Below are 12,307 nucleotides of genomic sequence, written 5' to 3' on the forward strand. Positions count from 1 at the left end.
AGTACGCAAGAACAGGGGAAAGCTATGCAATACTGTAGGGCAGGGGAGGGATTCAACCAGACAACAAAGAATGTCTGAGAATGCGCAGCAAGGGTCAAATCTCTGAAGCTATGCGTCGCTTGTAGAACCGGTTTCCGCTGCCAATTAATATTCCGCTCAGGTTTGCCTTCAAGGCACAGGACGCTTTAGCGCAGGTTTTTTTTATCTGTACTATGAAGAAGGGAGAGCTATTAGGGACGGGGCCTACAGTTTTCACCATTTGCTTTTATCACGGGGTAACGAACCTAGGACCCTTTGATTATTGATTTAGGTAGTAAATGTATGTTACTGTGTGCTATTTAACTTAATTTTGAGTTTATTTTTTACCAAACTTTGACTTTATGTCAAACATTTTCACAGCTTATCCTTATTTTTACAAAAATAACACTATTTGTACTTTTCAGGCAACATTTTTTATTAAATTTTGGACTCGCAAAGATATTTTTACAACTTTTTAACTTATTATTTTACAATTTTATACCTATTTTTAACCTAAATAACACTATTTACACTATTCAAGCAACATTTTTTATTAAATTTTGGACTCACAAAGACATTTTTTCAACTTTTAACTTATTATTTTACAACTTTATATTAATTTTTTACCAAAATAACACTATTTATACTAATCAGGCAACATTTTTTATTAAATTTTGGACTCACAAAGACATTTTTTCAACTTTTAACTTATTATTTTACAACTTTATGTTAATTTTTACCAAAATAACACTATTTGTACTATTCAGGCAACATTTTTTATTAAATTTTGTATTTACAAAGAGATTTTTTTCAACTTTTAATTTATTATTTACAAGTTTTTGCCTATTTTTTACTCAAATAACACAATTCAATCTGTTCAGGAAAGACTTTTAGTCGCATTTTCGACACACAAAGTGTGTGTTCTCAACTTCTATCTGTTTATTTCACAAGTTTAGGCTTATTATTACCAAAATAACACAATTCAATCTGTTCAGGAAAGACTTTTAGTTATATTTTCGACACACAGAGTGTGTGATCTCAATTTCTATCTGTTTATTTCACAAGTTTAGGCTTATTATTACCAAAATAATACAATTCAATCTGTTCAGGAAAGAGTTTTAGTCGCATTTTCGACACACAGAGTGTGTGATCTCAACTTCTATCTGTTTATTTCACAAGTTTAGGCTTATTATTACCAAAATAATACAATTCAATCTGTTCAGGAAAGACTTTTAGTCGCATTTTCGACACACAAAGTGTGTGTTCTCAACTTCTATCTGTTTATTTCACAAGTTTAGGCTTATTATTACTCAAATAACACAATTCTATCTGTTCAGGAAAGATTTTTAGTTACATTTTCGACACACAAAGTGTGTGTTCTCAACTTTTATTTGTTTATTTCAGAAGTTTAGCCTAATATTTACTCAAATGACACTATTTATATTATTCAGGCACCATTTTTATTACATTTTGGACTCTCAAAGACACACACACACACACACACACACACACACACACACACACACACACACACACACACACACAGAGAGAGAGAGAGAGAGAGAGAGAGAGAGAGAGAGAGATTTTTTCCAAGTTTACAGGATTATTCTCTAGTTTACTCAAATAACACAATTTAGATGTGTTTTGAGTAAACTAGAGAATAATCCTGTAAACTTGGAAAAAATCTCTCTCTCTCTCTCTCTCTCTCTCTCTCTCTCTCTCTCTCTCTCTCTCTCTATCTATCTCTCTCTCTGTGTGTGTGTGTGTGTGTGTGTGTGTGTGTCTTTGAGAGTCCAAAATGTAATAAAAATGGTGCCTGAATAATATAAATAGTGTCATTTGAGTAAATATTAGGCTAAACTTGTGAAATGAACAAATAAAAGTTGAGAACACACACTTTGTGTGTCGAAAATGTAACTAAAAATCTTTCCTGAACAGATAGAATTGTGTTATTTGAGTAATAATAAGCCTAAACTTGTGAAATAAACAGATAGAAGTTGAGAACACACACTTTGTGTGTCGAAAATGCGACTAAAAGTCTTTCCTGAACAGATTGAATTGTATTATTTTGGTAATAATAAGCCTAAACTTGTGAAATAAACAGATAGAAGTTGAGATCACACACTCTGTGTGTCGAAAATGCGACTAAAAGTCTTTCCTGAACAGATTGAATTGTATTATTTTGGTAATAATAAGCCTAAACTTGTGAAATAAACAGATAGAAATTGAGATCACACACTCTGTGTGTCGAAAATATAACTAAAAGTCTTTCCTGAACAGATTGAATTGTGTTATTTTGGTAATAATAAGCCTAAACTTGTGAAATAAACAGATAGAAGTTGAGAACACACACTTTGTGTGTCGAAAATGCGACTAAAAGTCTTTCCTGAACAGATTGAATTGTGTTATTTGAGTAAAAAATAGGCAAAAACTTGTAAATAATAAATTAAAAGTTGAAAAAAATCTCTTTGTAAATACAAAATTTAATAAAAAATGTTGCCTGAATAGTACAAATAGTGTTATTTTGGTAAAAATTAACATAAAGTTGTAAAATAATAAGTTAAAAGTTGAAAAAATGTCTTTGTGAGTCCAAAATTTAATAAAAAATGTTGCCTGATTAGTATAAATAGTGTTATTTTGGTAAAAAATTAATATAAAGTTGTAAAATAATAAGTTAAAAGTTGAAAAAATGTCTTTGTGAGTCCAAAATTTAATAAAAAATGTTGCTTGAATAGTGTAAATAGTGTTATTTAGGTTAAAAATAGGTATAAAATTGTAAAATAATAAGTTAAAAAGTTGTAAAAATATCTTTGCGAGTCCAAAATTTAATAAAAAATGTTGCCTGAAAAGTACAAATAGTGTTATTTTTGTAAAAATAAGGATAAGCTGTGAAAATGTTTGACATAAAGTCAAAGTTTGGTAAAAAATAAACTCAAAATTAAGTTAAATAGCACACAGTAACATACATTTACTACCTAAATCAATAATCAAAGGGTCCTAGGTTCGTTATCCCGTGATAAAAGCAAATGGTGAAAACTGTAGGCCCCGTCCCTAATAGCTCTCCCTTCTTCATAGTACAGATAAAAAAAACCTGCGCTAAAGCGTCCTGTGCCTTGAAGGCAAACCTGAGCGGAATATTAATTGGCAGCGGAAACCGGTTCTACAAGCGACGCATAGCTTCAGAGATTTGACCCTTGCTGCGCATTCTCAGACATTCTTTGTTGTCTGGTTGAATCCCTCCCCTGCCCTACAGTATTGCATAGCTTTCCCCTGTTCTTGCGTACTGGTTAACCTTGAAAAAACCGGTTCTGAAAACCTACCGACGCGTTCTCTGATTGGTCAATCAGGTTCTTCCTTTGTTCTGACGTTCTGACGTCATTTGACCTTGAACGCACACTCCCTAAATTCCTTTCTCCTCTACCTGCGCGGAATATTAATTCATTCTCTCTGTCTACCTTCACAGCCGAGTCGAAATTCTGAGACAGTATTCTGTCTAGCGTCTGAGACCATCGTGTTTCATAATATAATGCAATTATTGCATAGTACTAATTATTAACGTTGCATATCGCGGGTTCGAGTACCGGGACCGTCCCCAATCGTAATTGAACCTGTACCTACAGCCATTACCACCGTTCATAGCGGTTCATAAACCATAGAAAACTTATTTTCAATACTATAAACATTAATTAATATCGATTGATACATTACATACTTTGCAGTAATGAATATAAAACCATATGCATAGCGTTTAGTACCTCTAATTACCTGCTATATACATATTTTTCATAAAATAAATAATTATATATTCATAAAAAGTTATAAACATGCAAATACATAAATGTAAAGTATTCTAAGTACATGCAAATAAGTTCTAAGTACATGCGAATTAATTAAAACCCGTGCAAATAAGTTATAAGTACGTGCAAATGAATTGCGAATATTAAATAGCGACCGTCCTTATCGCGTTCCGATACTACTATTGTTGTTCGATTTCACCTTCTAAACACTTATTCGTTGCTGTGTAAATTGTTTACTGTTTTTCATTTTACCATCTAAACACTTACTGATTGTTATGAAAGATTGTTATTATTTTTTCATTCCACTATCGAAACCCTAGGTGGTGAAGTATATACACAATGTTATGTTGAATTTTGTTACTGTTTGTTTATTTCACCGTCTAAACACCTGCTTGTTGCTGTGTAGGTTTGTCATTGTTTTTTTTTTATTTCATTGTCTGAACACTTATTGATTGTTATGTAGGATACATCTGTTTTTCAACTTCACCATTTAAATATGTACTTACTGTTTGTTATGTAGGATGGTCAATGCTTTTGGATTTTACCACTGTTTGTTTTCTAGGTTTCTTACTATTTGCCAATTTCACCATCTAAACACTTGCTGATTGCTGTGTAGAACCGTCATCGTTTTTCGATTTTACTATTATATCTAAACATTTGCTGCTTGTTTGGTAGGATTATTACTGTTCGTCGATTTCACCATCTAAATTCATACTGATTGTTATGTAATTGTCATTGTTTTTCGATTTCAGTTTGTTATGTAGAATTGTCATTGATTTTCTATTTCACCTTCTAAACACTGTGTTTTGTGTCATTGTCATTGTCTTTTGATTTCACCATCCAAACGCTTATTCGTTGCTGTGTAAAATTGTTATTGTTTTTCGATTCTACTATATAAACACTTACTAATTGTTATCTAAGATTGTCACTGTTTTTCGATTTCATCATCTAAACACGGTTTGTTATGTAGGAGTGTCATCGTTTTTAGATTTCGTCTTCTATGGACTTAGTGTTTGTTTCGTAGGATTGTTACTCCTTGTCGAGTTCACGTTCCAATTACTTACCGATTCTTATATAGACATCCCATTCTTTTCCAAGTTTGTTACAATTCTCAGGAATAAATATGCCGAGTCTAAAATTTTCCGAGTACTTACTGACAGCCATACTATTCCCGAGTCTAGATTACTGGTTACTTCCAGTTGATTGGAGATAGGCCTGCAGGGGTCGGAATGCTATTTGCCGTTCTACGCATTGAATGGGAGTTAAAGAAGCGATGCAAATCAGAAAACAGATTCTTTTCCGGGTAAGCAAATAACGTGGGGAGCGGCGAAGTAAAAGAACTACTAAGGGTTCGGGGCGAGGGGGATCCCCTTTGGATCCCCGGGATCTGATTACTGAAGTTCTAATGAAAACGCATCGGAATGGTTTGGGTGGGGTGGATGTTATCCTAAACCATCCTTTGTGAAATTCAGTGGAAATTGAACCTCGCGAAATACAAATGAAAGCAAACGATCTTTTTTCTTTGTCATTAAAAGGGCTCTCCATTGAGATTTACTGTGAGGCTTGCTGTATCTTTGTTACCTAGCTTTGTCGAAGCTGGTAGTGTTGAAGTCTTTTTTCCCCACAATTAAGAAGCAGCTTCTCTTTCTCACGGCGCACGTCAGCTGATGTTTCAGCTGGTTTCTTTGCTTTTGATTATTTAACGTCGCTCTTTTCTCCCTAAACACTTACCTGAGAAGGGGAGGCTCATGGGCCCACACATTTTTTTATCACTAAACTATCAGGAAACCATGTTGTTATTGAATCACTGTTTCCTTTGTTGTTTTTATAGATGTAGTTATATAATTGAGGACTAAAGTGGTAAACGATGTGAGTGCCAAAAGCGAAAGTGTTGGGAAATCGCATCGTTCCGCACATCAGCTCGTAAGAACGTGCACACTAGTGACCTCTTTACACGCCCTTTGAACTACTTAGAGGGCTACCAGCCACATTTCACGTTTACCACATTATAAACCATGGCACATTTCACAGTTTAACTTGGAAAACGGTGCTTGAATTATTGTGGCACTTACAGCGTTTACCAATTTTAGTCTTCAGTTACAGAAATTACCATCATTAATAAGAACAATTATTTCATGAGTATTCTGCAAAATGAGAACTTCAAAATTCTCGACACCCAAACACAGACAGACCCTTTCAGAGACACCCAAATGTCAACCTGTTTACACCCTGGACTGCATTTTGCAGACTAACGAGTCTCTGGCGCCTGGACCTACAGCCAGGATAATTCTCTGTGGGACTTACGTCGTGTTCTCCCTATATATTTATGATTGTCCCTTCATCCATCACATATTTTCACCATTCTTCCCCATCTTCGAGATTAGCCAAAAGTGGTAGAAAATGGATATAAAATGAACTAAGTCATCATCAAGTACACAAACACATTTAATCCTGATGTTGTAGCGGTTCAAACGTGTCGGGAGTTAACTGCAAACATGGATAGACGAAATAAAATACAATGTACGTAAAACACAAAACAAGGTTTAATATCCTTCAATATTCATAGAACATGGCGCCCAAGACAATAATTCAATAATCGACGACTGAGTACTGAACATATTTGTTCTTCTCCACACCTTGATTATATCATTGTTGTACATAATATTAGTCACCTCAATCCCAACAGCGGTTCTTCCCAAGATCCAATGAGACTAGTTTTATTCTGCAAATTTTTGGACTACGTAAAACTTGGAGAAGGAGTACAGTCACGGTCAATCCTGGGTTTTAATGATTCCATTGAAAGCCATTGGTATTGTTACAGCCCAGTAATGTCCATGAATGTACCTCTTCTCCTTAATGATTAATGGGTATTGGATGAAAAAAATGAAAGAAGAAACAGAAGAAGCCTGTTCTCAAAATCTTTAATAAAGTTCAGTTCGTAGTAATTAAAGTTTAGTAATTGCCCTTGTGGGCATTTGCCTGTAGTGTCATGTCTTTAAATAAAAGTGATGTCTTTAAATAAATGTTTCCTGCATATATACACCACACTTACTGACGTTACAAGTTTGTGTTTTTGTTTGAATGCGTGGTGTGTGTGTGATAACATTTCCGTATTAAAGGTGAACTTCCCACTTGAGCTACCTCGCAGATATCAGCTGTCAAGGAGTGTACTTGCGTTATATTCAGTGTTGAGTCTGTGTTTTGATCCTTGTTGGACGAGAATGCAGACAGACATGTATTTAGTTTATATATTGATGTGTGTTAAAAGGATTGTACCGTTACTTATATCATGACAGGTTTTCTTGTAGTCTAATATTTCTTTTGGTTTGTTTTTGTAGCTCCAGCGGCACCTTTGATCATCCCCGAGGAGTGCAGCGCCGAGAACAACAGCGTGACCATCGCCTGGCAACCTCCACCCACTTCCTTCGTCGAGGGTTACGTCCTGGAACTGGACGACGCAAATGGTGGCGAGTTCAGGGTGAGTATCGGCTCATTTTCTACCTCCCATACGTAACATGTAGATTTGTTGTATTCCCTATTCCGTTTTTCGCAGCAATACGTATGAGGAAATGCTGCGTGCGCAGGATTCTGGTCTCGTTTTCTGGCGTTTTGCCCACTGCGCATGCTCTCAAATCTCTGGCGGGAAGTTTAATTTATTTTTTTTGCTCCAAGGATTAACGCGGCTTTTCCAGCGTAACGATTGGCATTTTAAGCTGAACTAACAGCTTCTATCACTGCTGCTTGTTCTTATCTTGTGCACTTGTAGTTCTATTTCAAAGAATCGCATCTCTGAAATCATAAGGCAAAGTGTATCACCACAGCATTCAAAATCCCAAAGTATTCCAACCGCTCGATGAGAGTTTGCAAGTTTTCATCTCGGGGAAAGTTTGGTAAACAAGCGTTAACATTTGTGTGACTGAGTAAAAGATCCAAACCATGGGTTCGAGTCCTGGGCAAGACCGAAACGTTTCTCAAGGCATGCTACACCAACACGACACGGTGCTAATTGTAATCTTATTCCCCATCTGTGCTAAGGATGCCCATGTCCTTCATAATCACGTCTTGGAAAGTGTGAATACTTTAATTCTGTTAACGTTTGTATCTCTCTCTCTCCTCTCCCTTGGCGAGCCATGGCCGCCTCCACATTCAGTCTCTGATCTTCCTTCTTCAGCCTCTATGCTTCATCGTCCTCAAGTCTTCGACAGCGTCAGCTATCCGTCTCTGTCTTAGTGTTTTTTTATTTTCTGCCACCCCTCTAAGTTGGCCGTCGTGCTTGTATTACCTACATTTTACCCTTGAACTTTACCTTTAGTTCCATATTATACCATATCCTCGAATTATCACTTTCTCTGTTAGTATTTTTGGTATTTTGCATCGTTTCTCTTCTTTGTGCTAATTCCGATGATGAGGATGAGTGATGATTTGATGAAATTGATGGAGGAACAATAACAAAAATCATCCATGCACTCGAACCCGGTAATTTGGGTGGCGAGATCGAGTCAGCATCATCACTTTCTTTATACCCCTGCCACGCTATCTCCCGATCCCCATTCACATCGCAGAACTGTTATTTTGGCAAAATCTTGTATTACTGCTGGCCGCTTGTAACCAGATAGGTTATACTACTCCTTACTGTTAGCAATATTGTACACAGCAGAAAATAATTTCAAATAGGACGTGGCAACACTAGAGACTGCCAATGGAGGACGGAGAAGAGACGGTTGTGTTGATTATTTCGTGTGGCGGACTGTTCGTTAAACAGTTTTATGTGTATGTGTAATGTACTATGTAAGTTGACTGATTCTTGTATGTTTGGTTAGTGCAAGAATCTTCTGCAACACAGGCTGTTTGTTATCTCTTGTGACATAGTATTTTGCCTGATCATGTGTGTGCTAGTGTACATTCGTCATTCACCTCCTGCTCGTGAGATAATCCGGAACGGTTTTGTTTAATGTTACAATCGTTTACATCTACGTAACGCATTGCTAATACTGCGTTGGGATCGAACTAGAGATGTAGTTATTCATCATCTTTCAGATGGTTATCATTCGCTTGTCCTAAATGTGATATCTGCGAGAGGTTACATTTAAAGTTATGGCAAAAGAATTCACACGCACAGTAATTTGGTTTCTGTACTCTCAACGACTGAACAGATATGGATTGGTTCAGAAAAGGATATTACTTGCCTCACAATTAGATGAAGGTTATTTCCACACTTGCCCTCTGAATTGTCACATGTCTGACCTCACTGTCAAAGATCACTCCATTCACAATCGTTCCCCACTTCCATTCTCTCTCATCAGCAGCGATCTTTACTCTGTCTCGCCAACTCTCAACTGTCCTCGCTCTCTCACGATTCCAACGCTCATTCCACATACGCCTCTCAAGTCAATAACCTAACCTTTGCCTGATTACTTATTCCGCATTACTTTCTCTCTTTCCTGCTATGCTAAGAATGACAGAAGACTTGCCCAATATCTTGGGTGCGATACGCCTAAATATGGTTGCACGCTTCGGGAAGGAGAGATTCTAAGATAGACGCTTGTCCAAACAGGGGAAGGCATCGATAGGCCTAATTTGCAGTTTGACCGCAAGTTCCTTCGCGCGGCAACAGCGGGTCACTGTCATAAAGGTGCCGTGCCGGTCCTTAGCTTGGCCGGGCTCTAAAAGTTTCATATCAGTAGTGTAAAAGGCCATATTATAAACTCGAGAAAGTATGAGCCCCCCTCAGGCAGATTTGGCTACACTTAAAACTAGCTCAAGATGTGCATATGAGCTTATTGCCCAAGTGTAGTATTCTGTCTAACCCAAGATTTTTGTAAAAATGCCCTCGGGAATTTCCCGGGAAAGTATGACCCCCCTCAGATTGATTTGCCTACACTTACAAAAGCTACATCTGTGAGATTGTTGTCCATAAGCTTGTTAAAAATATACCCCTCTTGATATTGTTTTGGATACACTTAAAACTAAGCCAAGATGCTCATAAGAGCCAACCACACCCACCCACATACACCCACACCCACCCACACCTACCCACACATATTTACTTCCGGTCCACTTCCGGTTTAAGTTCAATTGGGCACCAGGCTCAACTTGCATATCTAGTACTAAAACAATGTAATATGCAGAAATCTTCTAGAATTGCTCTGTGACTCTCTCATTTCTTACATCATAAACATATGATTTTTCACCTATAAGAATAACACTACATATAGTGTCATCAGGGAGTGTATCATGGAATTCACAGATAATTTTAATATTTGTCCTGTCATTAACCACAACTTGTTTCCTTTTTGAAGTGTTGATGACAAACATGGGTCTCTGTGCTTTGAATTCATCTGGTGTGTAATACATGTCAGTATTGCCAGTAGTGACCCTTTTGTATGCTTTAAATGCTTCATATAATTTGAGGAAATCATCCTTGGACATGTCTAAATTATAATTTTCTCTAGGAAATACCTAATTTCTGCCATTTTTAAGATATATGTTCTTGATGTTGCAGTTATCAAATTTACTTGAATTTTTTTCCTGATTATTGTTTCTTCCAGTTTGAAACAGTACCACCACAAAATCTGGCATGTCATATTGTATACTGAAGAATGAATTTGTAGCATCAAACTCATAATAGGTACCAGTGGCAGGCTTCTGTACACATTGATATGTATAAAATTGTAAAGGAATCTGTGGATTTTTTAGGATATCTGCTTTGTATTTAAGAGCATAACTGGCTTCATATTCAACAACTGGCATTCTTAGCTCCATAGTCTGAATAAGGCACTTGCCCTCATCAGGTAGGGTATTAGGCAGAGCTTCCCCTGTAGAGTTTAATGAACTGTACCTCATCAAAGCATTATTATCATTTGCAGCTCTTCTAAATGTAATTCTTAAACCACCCTTCCACATAATATCTTTGTAATCTGAGAAGAATCCTGGCAACAGGCGCATGGGGAACAGCACTGTGTGACTCTTAGATATTATTTTATCACCAGCCTCAAATCCACCTATTTTGCAGTAAGAAGCCTCGGTTTTGGATAATTTTAGTGTGGCCAAAGCTGTAGAGGTAATACCAGGGTAATCCACTCTGTTTATAACAACACCATGTTTTCTGATCTCAATTTCAGAGAACAGATGTGGCACAAAATTGTCCACCAATCTTATATTTGAATTTGCCGGATAATCTGTACCATCGAGCTTTACAACATCAAATTTGATGTATAGATCTGCTCTGTGAGGGTGTATAAAGCCATCCCCTACATCAAGATCAACCTCAATCTCTGTGTTGGGTTGATTTAAATTTGCAAAGGTCCTCCTGTTTGGGGGGAATGATTGTAGCTCATAACTCTCAATATTTTCCATTTTTTTGTATGTATTTTTATTTAAATATTAATCTCTATGATTGCAGTTGTTGTGGCTCCAGCAAAATCAACTATTTCTTCTTTTTCATTAGTGACCATCAACTCAATGTAATCTATTCTGTTATGGCACACAGGAAAATATAATGTTGGTGATGGAGTGTAGATGATGGGCTCCATAAATTCAGAGTTATGCCATTTGATTTGGTGATCATACCCTCGGCCACATTACAGTGAATATTTAGAGTCTCTATGGCTAAGAATTTAGGTATATTAATAGCAGTGTGTTTGATGGCTGGTTCAAGTTTTGTGTTGTTCTCAAATCCTAACAGCTCTCCTATAGTATCCAGATCCACTGTCTCTGTAGCAGATACAATCTCTACTCTGTGAGTGACAGAATTTTGAGTTAACACTATACCTATGGGTAACTGAGCATTTAGAGTAGATAGATTATATTGCCCTGGAGTGATGACAATTTTTTGATCCCCAACTGCAATTTTGTTGTTGTGGTGTGTAATATTAGGGATCAAGTACATGCCATAAAATGCTCTGAGAGCTATTGTTTTGGGATACACTATATCATCATGTAATCTAAGTTTCAATATTGAATTTTGGCTGGTGAGATGGAATACCCCCATGATGTTTCAGATACCACAGGGCTTTTTGAAAATTTTCAATTGATGGTTTATTTATTTGAGACATATATCTAAGAACAGATAAACACAAATGTCCACAATTAACATCTTTGAAATTTTGAACACGGGCATTATTGTAATAAAGATTAGTTGATTTTAGATATTTTACTAAATTTTCAGGTGGAACACCTCCAAATGAATCAAACACAAATGCCTCATCTTTTAAATATTTAAGATAAGAGATCCAGTGAGTGCCCTGATTTTTGTACTTATCCAAATTAACTATGCCACACTCTTTGTTGAGTGGTTGTTCTGGTAAAGAATCAGACATGTACACACCTCTAAAATTTTTGATGCCCAGTGGCTTGATTAAAGCTTCAATATCTTGGTTTGTAAGCGGCTCTTGTTTTTTCAAACTTATTCATGGCTCTCTTAACACCTTTGCCTTGTTTCTCCATGGCCAGATTATGGCGCTTCATTTCATCTAATTCTGCCTTATTCTTCT

The 12,307-nt window shown here is 36.5% G+C and overlaps 1 protein-coding gene across 4 annotated transcripts in view; it reads left to right on the top strand.

Annotated features, from left to right (window-relative positions):
- Trim9 (E3 ubiquitin-protein ligase Trim9) overlaps positions 1–12,307 on the top strand; it is a 593,684-nt gene that overhangs the window by 473,334 nt on the left and 108,043 nt on the right. For all 4 annotated transcript variants that reach the window (XM_083124911.1, XM_083124913.1, XM_083124912.1 and 1 more), the window contains one exon: positions 7,154–7,293. In XM_083124911.1, the coding sequence (XP_082981037.1) occupies positions 7,154–7,293 (140 nt within the window). The remainder of the gene's footprint in view (positions 1–7,153; positions 7,294–12,307) is intronic.

This window comes from Lepisma saccharinum, chromosome 7 (assembly GCF_977018435.1).
Source record: "Lepisma saccharinum chromosome 7, izLepSacc3.1, whole genome shotgun sequence".
In the NCBI taxonomy this organism is placed as follows: Eukaryota; Metazoa; Arthropoda; class Insecta; order Zygentoma; family Lepismatidae; genus Lepisma; species Lepisma saccharinum.